Below are 14,909 nucleotides of genomic sequence, written 5' to 3'. Positions count from 1 at the left end.
GTAGGATCAGGGATGTGTGATGATTAAGTATGAGCCTTGACCACTAGTTACTCCTATGAATAATGCATTGTTGTGCCTTGGCCTAAATCAGCATCTTATTGTTATTAATAATACACGGCAGCACAGAGGCTGGGGTTGGAATGCTCTGCTGTATCTCATTGGAGGATCTCGGAGCACTGCACAATTTCTCAATACTGATGACTCAACTCCACCTCCCCAGGCTACAGCCTTCCTTATGGGCCAGGAAGGGCACCTGTCCTTCTCTGACTTCCTCCCACCTGAGGCTTGGAGCCTCAAAGGCCACATGAGTGAGGACTCATCCATCCTGAATTTCACATCTTCAGGCAGGACTTTGGGCGGGGGAGGGGAGGACACTTAATCTTTGCCAGCTCAAGGGCTCTTGAAGATGCAGCATTATGAGAAGCAGCTTTCCAGAGATGTTTAAGAAGGAAAGAGATAACTTGGAGAGGGACTCCACACTGACAGAGGTCTGAATCCAGCTCTGGCCTCAGAGCTGTGTGACCTTGGGCTACTCACTCACCTCCCTGTTCTCAGCCTTGTAGCTAGGACGTACGGTGTTTGAGAGTCCCTCCTGTGTGTGTCATCTCACCATATTACGAGATACCAGTCACAGGGTTAGTGAGTCGGAGGACCGAGGGACTGGGTGCTTTGGCGCTGCCCGTGGTCCTGAAACAGACGCAGCCCGGCTGTGCTCTGTCCTTGGTGCTGAACAGTCCTCCGTCCCAGAGCTGTGGCCTCCTTTACACTGCCCCTCGCATTGTTTCTATAGAGGAAGACTCAAGAAACCTGAACCTCCTCAAAACTACAGCGAAGTAAGTCTGTCTCCCTCTGCCAGTCCTTCCTGACCAACCCCCAGCTGAAGCCCCGAGAAGACCTCCAGAACTCTTTTTCTTTAGATGGTGAGGTCCCTGCAAGGCACGAGTCTCTCTGCTAATGAAAATATCACACCTTCTTTCTTACAGGGCAGTCTGACACACTGCCTCCTGGTGGCAGTCTTGGAACTGCACTCAGAGCAGGAGCACAGAAGGTCCCCAGTGGTGGTGCAGGGTATGCAGGGAAGGAGCGGCAGACGGCCTGGCCCCCGCCGCCCCCTCACTGCTCCTAGGGCAATCTGGCACTCTGAGCTTGCATCATTGGCCAACATACGCACGCTCCAACTCGTCTGTCCTTGCCCCGGCCTGGTTGGGTGCCGTGCTGCTCTGGTCACAGTGCAGACCGAACTCAGATGACCAAACTACACCAAGCAAAACTTGCTGCTTCCTCCTCCAGGTGGTGGGTGGCGTTGACTTGACAAGCACCAGCCTTTCCTCTCACTACTAGACCAGCAAATGCCTATAATTTGCTTCCCTTGGGGCAGTTCCATACCTCACGGGCACCTAGATGAGAACCTTCTCACAGCCCTTCCCTAGGAAAGAGGGAGGTGCTTGGGGAGGAGGCCATGCCCACAAGACACGCCCAGTCTACAAGTGGGAGGCTCTTCAAGAAGCAACTGTGTTTGGTGATTCTACAGTATGTTTGAAGTTAGCCTGCCTGGCTGAAGAAACTGGCCCCAACCACCCAAAACAAAAAAGCAGGGATCAGGGGCTAAGGACAGAGCTCAGTTGGTAGAGTGCTTGCCTACCATGCACCAGGTCCTACGTTTGGTTCTCAGCACATCATAAACTAGGAATAATGGTGCACATCGGCAATCAGGATATGGAAGCAGGATGATCAGATTAGTCTTGGAATACCCTGAAACTCTGCCTCTGAATGAACAAACAAACAAAGCAAAGTAGATAAAATCACTGAAACAACACTAAACCACAGGTTCTCTGAATTCAGGGAAGGAGTGAAGTTAATTTGCTTTAATTACAGTAAATCTATCTAGTACTATTCACTGAGCACTTATTATGTGCTAAGCACCGAGCTAAGAGCTCTGCAAACATCATATACTTTAGCCTTACAAACACCCGCAGAAGGAAGCATCACGTCCAGCCTCTTACAAATGAAGAAAATGGGGCTCGGAGAGCAAGCCGGTGGACTTGAGCTCTAGGATAGGAAACCCTATCTGTCTACCCTTACACTTCAGCTTTCTTCTACTGTTAGAGGGGCCTCATGATCCCTTAGGTATCTTCAAGGCCACACTCCCCCTCCATCACCCCGGCCTCTCATCTGACACACGGAGGAGACTGTAACACCCTGCACTTGGCAGTACTGCAGTCTTACTAAGTGCTGTCATAGTCACTGACTGTGCTGACACGGAGAGGGGAGGGCAGGCAGGAATGACCTGACTCTGATTTAACAGGGGTTAACACGAAGGCTCAAAGGAAGGGGTGGCTTGCCCTGGGTCACATTTGAGTCAGAACTCAGTTAAAGATGGTGGACCTGCTGGTTCACTGCTTACTTCCCAACTTGCTCAAGGCTGGAGTCCTGGCACACAGGGCAGGCAAATCCTCAGGGGCTTCATTTCCTAAGAGGCTTTCTGAGGCCTTGACCCAGGCTGCTTGCCCTCTTCCTGCTCCCTCGTGGCCACCAGCTGGCTCATCTTTAAGTTGGAATCTTGGAGTCTCATTCTAAATTTCTTTTTTCTTCCAGGCAATTACCTCCTGCTAATTAGGAAGTTAGGCTGCCAGTCCCAGGGCCCTGGGCTGACCCTCTTCTCAACCCTCAGGGATGAGGGCGTGTGGAGGTAGTGACTAGGTAGCACTAGTCACAAAAACTTCCCGGGTCAGAGCGGGTCAGGGCAGGAGGGTCAGTGAAAGGGCAAGGAGTTTTAAGGATCCGGAAGAAGGGAAGTGAAGATTCTAGGAGGAGGGCCCCTGAGTGGGAGTGAGCCAAGAGACCAGGAGCTAGAGGCAGCCTAGACACGCCCATGCAGAGTAATAAAGACCTGGGCAGCGGAAGGGGCCATAACACCTGCAGAAACATAGATACAAGGAAAGGAAGAGAGGGGTGAGATAAAGGAAGAAAAGAATGAAGGAGGAATCTAAGGAACTGACACAGAGACATACAGATCTGCCTTCTTAACAGAGAGAAAAAAGAAGTCATCTGTAAAATGGTGAAGATTACAAAAGAGGGATGGGAAAGAGGGAGATACCGGGAGACTCCGAGAGGAAGAAGGAGAGAGGAAGGACAGGGAAGAAGGAGGAATCACTGCAAGAAAACCCCGGAGGGAAGTGGAGAATCAGGGAGGATGGCAGCTCCCAAAGCCCCGAGAAGGGTTATCTCTACATCATTGTCCTTGAGGCTTCCCAACACCAGAACGCAGCCAGCTGGGCCTGCACACGCTCCTACACAGCCACAGGTGCGGGCAGGCAGGATGACAGTCTACCGGCTAGCTAATGCCCCAGATGTTCCGCATTTGAGACAGCCAGCTGACTTTCCTCCATGCCTTCCAGTGGGCTGGGCCAGGGGACCCTCCTGGGTCACACGACTGGATCGGGTGGGGCTGTGTGCCTCAGTCTCTCTGTCTTAGCAGCAAGGTCACAGCACAAACAAGTAGTGTTTGCCCAAGGTCATACAGCAAGTGAGTGAGGAGACCAGACTTAAGAGCTAAGTCCCAGCGGGGGGCACCCATTCCCTGCTGGGCAGCAATGGCAGATGAATGTGGATCTTGGCTGCCAGCAAGTCAGACCTTGATCAGATCCCCGTGGCGTGTGGTGTACCACATGGAAGGGAACAGGGGTGGCCAGGGATTGAAAGAGAAGGCGGAAAAAGGGGGAGCGCTGGATAGGGAGGCTCTGCAAGGGCAACAATGGCAGCTAACATTATTGAGGATTTAACTAGGTACACTGTGTTACTTAACATGTGATGTGTGGGATCCCATTTGATCCCCATGACAACCCTATTACCCTATTATAGTGGGCTAGCCAGTAAAATGGTTCCAAACTTGGTGGCTAGCCAGGCCGTATTGAAGCACTGTCCAGAAGACACCTCTACTGTGGCATTATCTGAGTTCCCAGTTCCAAAACTCTAGGCCCCAAATGCCAATGGAGCTGCAGTTTTTCTTGCTGCCTGAAAGGGAACGGTACAAGGTCCCACATTTCAACAAGTCCCATTTTTAGGCCGCAGTCTAGGTTTTAGTCTCTGCTCAGCCACTCACTGTGTGACTTCAGAAAGGTCATTTGCCTTTTCTGGGCCTTGGTGCTCTTTCTCACCTGTAACATCTAAGTGCAGGGCCCGATAATGACAGCTCGTGCATGCATGCTGCCAACTTGCTGACAGACACAGTTCTGGGTGCTTCACATACCAAGATGACCCTGCGGCAGCGCCGTTATCCCTATTTCACAAGCAGGAATGGGAGTGCCGCAAGGTTAAGCTGCTGCAGGTCGCAAAGTGGACCAGAACACAGCAGATCTGGGAATCTGAACCCCATTACCTGTACGTCTCCATGTGTGAGCACCTACGTGTGTGCCAGTGCATCATGCCTGCACACACATGGAGGCCAGAGGACAACCGTGGGTGTCATTCCTCGAGAGCAGTCCCCCTTGGTTTTTATTTCATCTCTATTACATCTTTATTTATTATTGATTATGTGCAGGGTGAGCACAGCAGGTGCCATAGCATGCATGTGGAGATCAGAGGACTTGCAGTAGCTTTTCTTTGCTTCTGTCACGTGGGTCTCAGATTGAACTCAGGCTTAGGCTGGGTGGCAGGTGCCTTTCACCACTGAGCCATCACAGCAGCTCTACCTTATTTTGATTTTTTTTTGAAACAGGGTCTCTCACTGGCCTAGAGCTCACCAAGGTGTCTGGGCTGGCTGGCCAGTGTGACTCAGAAATCCTCCTGTCTCTGCCTCACCAGGGCTAAGATTACAAGGGTGTGCCACTGTGCCAGGATTTGGTTTTTAAGTGTGTATTTTAGGGGATTGAACTCATGTCCTCATGCTTTCAAGGCAAGCGCTTTACTAACTGAGCCATCTCCCTAGCCCAGAAATCCTACTGTTTCATCCAGACTCCCCATGTTCTTGGTGGCTTTCCTGCACGTGGCTTATCCTTCCTTACCTGTTCATCTGTTCTTAATCAGAATATACCTGGTATAGCCATGCTGGGTCACACATGCCCACAAGAATCCCAGCACCAAGAAGATGCCAACTCTAGTGTGCACTTATACATACACACAGACACACATGGACACACACACAAGCGCACGCACACCCCTCTGGGTTTTGGTTGGTGTGTGGAGACCTTGTGCCATGCTGAAGTTCATAGCCACGTGGTAGTGACGTGGGCCACCACACCCTCTCTCCTCTGCTTCCCTCTAGTGCTTGGGTGGCTGGTACGTCACATCACACACCTGCTGTCACCCCCGTCCCTACTGCCTTCCTCACGCCTCTCCTCTAACAGAAGCAGGCACCTTCTCCAGGAAGGAAGCAGGCTCAGGCACAGCCTGGCTCCCACGGCCTGAAGATGCCAGCCAACTCGGGGGTGGAAAAGGAGAGCCATCAGCACGAGGCTCTGGGGGGCTTTGGGTCTACGGCTACTACCAGGGACCAAACCTTTCCCCGGCCTGGCTGTCATAACTCAACTCTCACAACCCCAGGGACGCCAGCCTCCCCCCTTAGTCATTTCCACAAACGAGACAGATGGGGGACATGGGAACAGAGGGTCTGGCCCTCGCTCCTGAGCAGGGCTGTGCTACCACCAGGGCTCCTCTGGCTGAGTTTTAACTGCACCCCTCCACCCAATCCCTGGTCCCTACGCTCTCCTCCCCCTGCCCAAACATCTCAGAGTTCTGGGTATTTTTAGGACTCAGCTGACAGGCTGTGAAATCGCTCCCTTCGCACCTCCCCAACCAGGCGGGGGCTGGAGAGGGAGGAATGGGGTTGGGGAGGGCCACATAGACAATTCATTGGGCTCCTCCCAGGCTGGCAGGTGCCAGGCAGGGAGTGAGGGGCTCCTCCCCTTTTCCCCAGATCTTCTGGCAAGAGGATCCCTCCACTTCGCCTGGAGAAGAATGAAAAAGGAAGGGACCTCCACTCTATTCAGGGACTGGAGAATGAAGGGTTTACAGGGACAGCCCTAAGCACTAACGAAGGTGCTGGGGACACCCTCTGAGTCCGGCTCTGCAGCCAAACCAACTCTAAGCACTCCCTTCTAAGAGATGGGCTGAGAGACGGGCTGGCTGGGATCCTAGTAGGATACGCGCTAGGCAGCGTATCTCAGTGGTTACCACCCAGCCTGTGGAGTAAGAATGACTCAAATTCTTTATCCTGCTTTGTGGAATGACCCAGCCAAGACCCTCTGGTCCTCAGTTTCCTCATCTATACAACCTAGGCTAGCTGTGAAGCTTAGATTAAAAAACAAGGTGGTACACACACATACACACACACTCACACAATACTCTCACACACATATACATATGCACCCACAGTCATATGCATGTATGTGTACATGGACTCAAATGCCAACGTGTGTGTGTGTGTGTGTGTGCTCCCAGCACCTCAGTGTAAGGCTATCTGGCCTAGGATGACTGCTCCCAGGGGAAATAGGAAGAGATATCCAGACCAAGCTGGAAATGGGCCCCTATGCCAGGGGCTGTGGGCATGGAGAGGGTGATGCCCTGCCTAGTTGTCATAGAGACAGTTTAGATCTGTTGGGACTCTGGATCCAGACCTGGCAGCTTGAGTGTGAGTTCCGTGGCTCCTGCTATGGTCTGGCTCTGATACCCAGAGCGGGGTGTGGGTACAGAACCACTCACTAGGAATACTGCCTATGTTCCTGGGGCCCTGGCAACACCCCCCACCCATCTCTGCCTTTCCTAGTGACTCCAGTGCTAGAAGGTGCCCACAGGGTCTCTACTGATGCCCATCCACATTGGCTACCATCTGAATGGCCACTCCCCAACACAGCTTTGCTACGGTCAGGGCCCAGGTCAGCTCGGTCCTGAAAAGTTAAGGCCTTGGGCTCAACCCTGTTCAGGTGAGAGAACGAGGCAGGAAGACTAAGACAGAAATGGGCAGGTATGTTTCCTGGTGAGACTCTAACTCCATTACCAGCTTTCTGCCAAGCCTCCCATCCCCTCACACTGCTGCACTGTTATAGTTCTTTACAGGGATCTGTTCAAAAGGCTTCCATTACCTTACAACAGACCAAACAAAACTGGGGATGTGGCTCAGTTGGTAGAATTTCTGCCTACTGTGCAAAGACCCCAGGTTCAATCCCCAGCACTTCATAATGTAGATGTGGTGGTATAAACTATAATCCCAGCACTTGGGAGGGAAAGAAAGGGAAACCAGAAGCCCAAGGTCCTCCTTGCCAAGGCAGAAGTTCCAGCCTGGAATACATGTGACCCTGTTGCTCCCTGTGTAATAGCCCAAATTCTATAATTTTGGAAGCCAGGCCTTTCCTAATCTGGCCCAACTTACCTTCCCAAACCTCACTCCAGGATACTGTTCCTTAGGGCCTCCCTTCCAGCCGAGTTCAGGCAATGCTCACTTCTGCATCAACTGGCCGAGACCTCTCAGGACCCTGTGCCTTTGCATGTGCTTGTTCTAGTTGCCAAATGCCCGGCCTGCACTTCCTCCTACAGCAAGCTCTTGCTTGGTCTTCAAGACCCAAAGCTTTGCACCCAAAGCTCTTGGATCCTGTAGCATGGCTGGATTCCCGAACTGACTTCTAATTGCTAGTCCTTGCCAGGGTGTTCTGCCCTTAGAAGAGTGCCAGTCACCCAGAAAGCACTCCACAAATCCGAGATACCTTGGACAGCTCCTGATTGAGGTGGCCTCAGTGAAATACCCCGCCCAACTCTTCCACTAAGGAAGTAGCATGCTTGTCCTTCCGGGAGCTTCCAGAAGCCCCGTCTCACACATCAATCTCTCAGCACGGGGTAATGTTGATAACAGCTGCCCTTCCATATCACGAGTGTTTACTACGTGCGAAGCTCTCTGGAATGACTACTTTTCTGGCCTCGTCTCTCCTCATCCTCCAGTCAGCAGGGAAAGAAGAAACAACATCATGCCTATTTCACAGAGGAGGAAACTGAGGCAGCAGAGGAAGAGTGAGACAGCAACAATTACCTCTATAGAAACTCACACGGACAGTAGGTGGGCCCAGGGCCCTGGCTTAAGCAAGTCATCCCTGGTGGCCTATAGGTAAGGTGCCTAGCATATACAGAGTGCTCCACAAATGAGAGCTTGCTACTCTAGTGCTTCTGCCAACATTAGTGTTGGCGAGCTGAGAAGCACTCCCTTAAGCTACATGACCTGCAAAGCACAGGGTACTCCATTCCTGGAGGAGAAAACCAGGGGCTCAGAAGGGTCCTTGGTCTGCTACACATAGGATCAGGGATGGCAAGGTAATCGACAGGGAACCCCAATATCTCACTGGGCCTGGAACCCCTATGGAGTGTTCTGATGAGCAGCTCCTCTAGGGGGCTCTGGTGTACTCGGGTTGGGCAGAGCAGAAGAGGGCCCTGCTCTGGACTGGCCAAGCCAGCCACAGCCACAGCTCTCTGGCCCTGCTGACACTATCCCGTAGTAATGAGACGGATCCAATTTGTACCCAGAGCCCCACCGGGAGCAGCTGCCGCTGCAGGGTTTGAAGTAATTTAATTGGACACATTAGCCACACAGCTTTCTCCTCTACTCCCCCGTTTGGGGCTTCATGCAAACACCCCTTTCACACTTACCCAGCCCTGGCAGGGAGCAAGAACACACACCAGTTAGGACAGACTCATTGGCACTCCTCTTCTCCCTTTTTCTGGGGATCCTGGAGGCACCAGAACCAAAGGTCCCTTTTTGCTGATGCAAACAGTAGCTCTGGAAGCCTACTGAAGCCGAGACTTAGACCCTCCCTCCTGCCTCCTCCAGTGGGAGGAACAGGGTCAGCCCTTTCTCTCCATCAAGCAGCCCCAAAGGCCCTCATCCTCTCAAACTCCAAGGACACTGAAGGAGCAAGACCAGCAGCACCACAAGCCTGCTCTGACAATACCTTTGGTTCTGTCACTATCAGGGTAACTATTGATACAGGGGACAGTCCCTCTCTTGGGGTCTGCGGGAGGGCTGCAAACACACACGAATAGAGTCAGACAGTCACCAAAACACAGATGAGTTCAGTTTAACCCAGTTTGACACATATGCGCGCGCACACGCACACATACACACAGCCACACAGCATCATGGTATTCTCGTCTCTGTAAACAGAAGACTACCACAGTCCATCCCATGCTCACACCCATGCATGCTTACAGCTAGGTGAAGCCCTGCTCCCTGAAGATGGAAACCTCCGAGACAGCCAAGTTGGCAGGTCGAGGGTGTGGCTGGGGGCAGGCAGGATCCCTAGAGAGCCCACACCCTGCCAGGCTGAGTACAGGGCCGAGGGAGGGGCCCTCCCCTAAGCTTTCCGTCACAGCTCCCAATGCACCTCAATGCACCTCGCTATGAATACACTCATTAGCTGCTGTTTACAGCGGGCAGGGCACCCGGCACTCGGAGGAACACAGCTATTACGGCCAGCCAGCTGCCGCCCGCACATGCACACACGTAGGTACACATAGCCGCCAAGCTTCTGCCGCCACCCGGTCTCCCCCTTCCCTCTCACTGGAGCCCCACATGCGCTGTCGTGTGGATATACCAATTCCCCAAACATCCCAGCCCACCATATAACTCAGTTTCAGGCCCAACCACCCCCGACGACGCACCTATCCCGAGGGTCCCTTCTAGGTAGAAGCTGCCGAGCTTTCTTGAGCAGCTGCTGAGCCAGCCCACCTTCCTACCAAAGGGCTGGAGATGCAGGCATCAACGCTGGGCACTCTCCAGTCCCTTCCACAGGTCCCATGCTGGCTGCCAACTCTGTTCCAACCCTCAGGGAATTCTGCTGGGTGAGACAAAGCCTGGCCCTCCAGAGGCAAACTGGACAGAGCCCAGCAGAGCTACTACCCCCTGCTGCCTGAAGGTCAGCACCTCCATGTCCATGGAACTGGCACAATTCGCTTGGCACCACTGGCCGGGGTTCCCTGGCAAGGTAGAAGGGTACCCAGGCTTGGCCTGGCACAGGCTGGCTCTGGCACCTGGCCAGAGCAGTGACCGCCCTGGTAGAGAAAGCTGACCTCATTGACCATGAGTGCCACCTGCGGGCACTGACCATGGAATGGGGACTACACACGAGATGCCTGCGCCCACCTGGGATATCTCAGTGTCTCTGAGGAGGCCATGGAATCGACTCCCCCTCCTCCACTCAGAACTGAGCTGCCCAGCTAGCACATGGCCCCCTCACCAGCTCCTCGCCTGTTGTTCTGGGCCTTCTTCCCCTGGGGGAAGCAGTTATTGAAAACGGTCCATCAGATTCAATAAGGATTCAAAGTCCCTGAGAGACTAGGTGGTGGGTGGAGAATAGGGGTGGGTAGGAGGGGACCACATGCTCCTCCTCTGCCCTGCCCCCATGACATGCTTCAGTCCCGGGGCTGGAGAGCCCTTGCTTGTCGCCCTTGGAGCCTGGGGGTCAGCTGGGACCAGGGCCGGCTGTTCAAAGACTTCTCTCCGCTTACTTGATGCCCACCTGCTCCTCTGCCTTCTAGGCCCCCCCCAACCCCTTACCACCTATCATGAGCTAGCCCGTCACCATGACCCAATCTCCTTTATCAGCCCCACCATCAAAAAAGGTCTTCAGGGCCCTCTCTTGTCTCAGTCCTTGGGTCCTTAAGCACCAAGCCCCATAGTCAAGTTGTCTCCACAGGGCCAAAGAACAACACAGAGCAGAGTCAATGAGAGGCCTGTGACCACAGCAACTCTACCCTATACCCAAAGGTCATCCTCTCCCAACACAATGTTACCCCTTGCTCAGCCTCAGACCCCCTTCCTGCCGTACTTGTTGTGAAGACCAAATGCTCCGAAGTTTTAACCTCTGCTCCAAGCCCAGGAAGGACACAGGCATAACAGCAAATGGAGTCTGAACAGATGGGGTCATCTAGGAGAGGAATGCCCTCTGAAGAGTTGTCAGGGAAATTGTGGGATAGTCTGGCTTTGTTGGAGTTCCACACCAGCCTTAGCTCTGGCCCCATCCATGGTCCTTATACCATAAACTTAACCTATTCGTTCAGCCCTAAACCCAGCCTCACACCAATCCCTTCATCAGACTCTGTCCTTAACTGTGCCCAGGGAGTAGGACAGTTGATTTAGACAATTACCTTGCCATGCCAAGGCCCTCTGCCCTGTATGATATACGAACAAGTCTGCCCTCTTCACACCTAAGGAATGACCTGTCTAATAGCAGGGGGCAGGGCCCACTAACAGGTGGGAGAGATTGAGGCTTCAGGCACTACTGTCAAGTGGGACCAACAAAGTCCCAGACGCTTGGTGACTAAGTAGAAAGCCCTCGGGACCTGACCTCGCTCTCCTAGCCCTTCTCTCTTTGGCCTTGCTCACTAGCTCACCGCAAGGTCACCTCTCCCTCCCTCCTCCTTCCCACTGCTGTCCTGCCTGTCCTGCCTGCCCACTGCAACGCTGACCCCTGCAGGCCTGCTGAAGCCCTGCCCAGCCTGGGGACAGTCAGAGAGATAAACTAAAAGAAGGTAGGGCAGGCCAGCTTTTGGATACAGAATGGAGGTGGGAGGCAGAGGACAGAGGAGGCTGCAGGTTGGGCAGGGGTGGCTGGGCAGTATGGAGCAGGAGCTCATAGGTGTGCACAGGAAGGAACAGGTCTGCATCTGTCCCTGGCTCCTATGCTCTTCCGCCACTTCGTCCTTTGTGATAACAGGAGCAAGAGTGCTTGGGGCCAGGGACCAGGTGGAAAGGGGAAAGCACCTGTCAGGTAAAGTCTCAGACTTAGAATGAGCCCTATGGGGACCTGCAGAGGGGTGAGGGAGAAAACCTGTGCAACTGGCCTGGGGCATAAGGAGCAGAAGGGGCTTTCTTTCTTCCTTTCTCTCTTTTTGTAATAAAGCAACAGAGGGCCACAGGTGTTCCTGAGAGGAGCGGATGAGGAGACCAGGCTGTAAGAGGTACTGGCTCCTGTGGGACCAGAAGGGAGATGAGGGACTGGTCTGAGTCACACAGGAATTAATTTGCATATCTCACTCCTACCTGGTGCCAGGCAAAGGGGAGTTGTGGGTGGTTAGAAGTGGGGGGCATAGGGCCCCAGCTGTGGGTAGCTGAGTCTGGCAGGCCTTGAGTAAGCTGCTAGGGATGGGAACCTGACATAGAACTATAGGGATTCTAAGAAGTGACAGTGACACTACAGGGCACAAAAGGCCCCCAGAGGCCCCAGAGGATCAGGATTCAAACTTACCCTAACTGCTCCCACCTATTTTTGGTTCCTGTCAGAGAGAAGAAAACCTCACCAGCTTCCTTCACGGTCAGAACCACCCTTGCCACGGGCATTGGTGGACCCAGCAGTTTCAAGGGGCAAAATTGGGTAAGCAGGAGAGGAAAGGTCCAGGGGCTGCCAGCCTGTCAGGAGCAGCTGTGGAATCCAGGCCCTTTGCCCAGAAGATGCCAAGCACATCAAGGACAGAGGTGCTTGGAGGATTAGAAGAGCGGGTTGGTGAAGGCATGGCCCCAGGGCAGTGGCCTAACAACAATGGAGACTGTCCCCACTGCAGCCCCTCCCATCCTCATTCCTGAGCTGGGGCTCTGAACTTGGCTGCTGAGAGTGAGCCAAGGAAGACGATGCCTTTGGTCCAAATCTAAGAAGTGGGCATTCCCTGGGGGGAAATGTCAGGGCAGGTGACCTGGGTCCAGACAGATGAGGGAAGTGCCCCTCAAAGGTAATGTCCCTTCAACCCACACCTAGAGGACATTCAGAGAAGGGCATGAAGCTCCAGAGGACACTGAGTCTCACACCCAAACGTTGAGTAAGTACAAAGTCCAGCGCTCAGTAGGTCAGCCTCGGTGGACTTGGAGTGCCCCATTAGGGAAAACAGCAGGTGTGGACTGGGTACAAATGGGCAAAGCCAGTGTCCACCAGCTTGCTGCGCAGAGCTTCAGAGCTCTAGTCCCCTTCTGTGGAGGGTTTTGGGGGTTGGCCTTTCTTCCCTCCCCTAGGGGCCCACAGCAGGGAAACTAGACTGTTGTAGGAGTAGGTCTCCGGCTGGAGCCCAGCTCTTAGCCTTGGAAAGCTGCCCAGAAACAGACCCCAAAGGGCAGGAGGTGTGAACTAGCAAAAGTGGGGGTAGAGGGGTTCTGCTGGGTCTGGAGGAGTATCCCAGGTGGGAGCTGGAACTGAGCCTGGACAGGAGCTGCAGGGGACCTGTCTACAGGTGGGCACTGCGTGGGGGAGGCGTCAGAAACCAAGGAGGAAATGGCAGAGCAATTTCCCGAGGAAGGAGGAGAAAATCCTGGCTTGGGCTCTAAGGAAGCTAGATAGATGCTAAGCCTACAGTGGGCTCCCAGGCCACTCCCTTTCAGAAAGGCAAAGGGGTGCGGCCCCCTTCCCCTCCCTCCCTGGTAGGACCGGAGTGAGTTTGGTGTTCTTTGGGTCCCCCTCCCCAAGCCTAGAAGAACATTGCCCCGCCACCCCCATTGTCATCCACGCTGCGCTTTCTCTTCAGGTACCCCTGCTTCCCCCTTCACCGCTCCTGCGGTTCCCCACCCCCCAGAAGCCTCTATCCCCCGCCACTGCACCAGATTCCCACTTGCCCCCTGGAGCCCTCTCAATTCACAGTTGGCACCGCAGATGACACTCCGCTCCCCTGTGCCCACAATCTCGGCCCAGGGCTGCCAGGATCCTCCTTGCCCTGAGGTCCCCCAACACTGACATCCCCAGAACACTGGTGCTGGGGAGCAACGGGTACACCTCTGAGGGCACTACCCGGCTCCCACGGGGACCCAGCTCCTCGCTCCGCCACACACGTTGTCCTTGGGCTGTTCGGGGGGTGAGAGGGGGGGAGGTCCTTGTGGGGACACTGCGAAGCCGGCCCCGGGCATCCAGCCTAGCAATGTCCCGATCGCCGGGTCTGGGAGTCTCAGTCTCTGCCGCTAGAACCCACGCCCCCGGGGCAGGGATGACCCTGGTAGAAAGAGGTGCAATTCGTGCGGCTCCAGCCGACAGCAGCCCCAGGCTGGGGCTCCGAGACGGCGCCCAGGCGCTGCAGCCGTCCTGCCCGCCGGTGCGGGGCGCCCCAGCCCGCGCGGGGCCGCGCTTACCTGGGCTGGCCGCCTCCGGGTCCCGGTACATGGTCCCCTCGTCGCCGGCTCCCTCCGGGCTCCTCAGAGCCGCCAGCGGCCGCGCGCTGCTCTGCCGCCGCTGCAGGGCATGGGGCCGGGCGACCCCCGGGGGCGGGTCCGAGGGCGGGGGCCGCGCGGGCTGCACGGAGCCGCGGAGCCGGGGAGCGGGGGCCGCCCGCCAGCCCTCCCGGCCGCCCGCGGAGCACGCTGCCGCCGCCGCCGCCGCCGCCGAGCCGCGCGGAGCCTCCTCCCTCTGGCCTGCGCGCCGCGTGTGCGCGCCGGAGCGTGTGTGAGTGTGTACGAGGCGGTGTGTGTGTGGTGTGTATGTGTGTGTATGTGTGTGTGTGTGTGCGTGCGTGCGTGAGTGTGTGTGTGTGTGTATGTGTGTGTGTGTGTGTATGTGTGTGTGTATGTGTGTGTGCGCGCCCGGGGCACCGCCGGCGCCGCCCGCCCGCCGCTGAGCGCCACGGCCGCTGCCACTGCTGCGCCCACTGCCGGCCTCGCGCTGCACTGCAGCCCTGGACTGGCCGCCGCCGCCCGGAGCCGCCCCGAGGGCACGGCCGCCGCCCCGCGCACCTCAGGCGCTCCCGGAGCCCCGCCTGGAAGGGCGGCGGAGCTCCACGGCTAGCTTCGTCCAGGCTACGGAAGATGTGATCCGCTCGGCCCGGGCGCCACGGGTGGCCTCTCACGCCACAGGGTCGCCCCGCTGGCCACCTCCTCCGAGGTGCCCTCTGACTCCGTTCCAAAGCGTGGGGATCCACACCGGGTTTTCCGCTCGGTGGCCTCTCGAGGGCGTTAGCTCTGGACT

At 55.4% G+C, this 14,909-nt stretch overlaps 1 protein-coding gene across 11 annotated transcripts in view; it reads right to left on the bottom strand.

The window, feature by feature from the left end:
* The window catches only part of Syt7 (synaptotagmin 7), a 61,214-nt gene extending 46,635 nt beyond the window's left edge, over positions 1 to 14,579 (bottom strand). For 4 of the 11 annotated variants that reach the window (XM_021636049.2, XM_060386437.1, XM_021636050.2 and 1 more), the window contains exon 1: positions 14,081 to 14,575. In XM_021636049.2, coding sequence (XP_021491724.1) covers positions 14,081 to 14,111 — 31 coding nt within the window. In that variant the 5' untranslated portion in view covers positions 14,112 to 14,575. Of the gene's footprint in view, positions 1 to 14,080 lie in introns of all 11 variants that reach the window. The other 7 variants (XM_021636045.2, XM_060386416.1, XM_021636046.2 and 4 more) reach the window with 6 other exon arrangements.
* Between the last annotated feature and the right edge of the window lie 330 nt (positions 14,580 to 14,909).

This window comes from Meriones unguiculatus, chromosome 1 (assembly GCF_030254825.1).
Source record: "Meriones unguiculatus strain TT.TT164.6M chromosome 1, Bangor_MerUng_6.1, whole genome shotgun sequence".
NCBI classification, from domain to species: domain Eukaryota; kingdom Metazoa; phylum Chordata; class Mammalia; order Rodentia; family Muridae; genus Meriones; species Meriones unguiculatus.
Note: the sequence above shows the minus strand (reverse complement) of the source record. Positions and strands in the feature narration are given on the sequence as shown.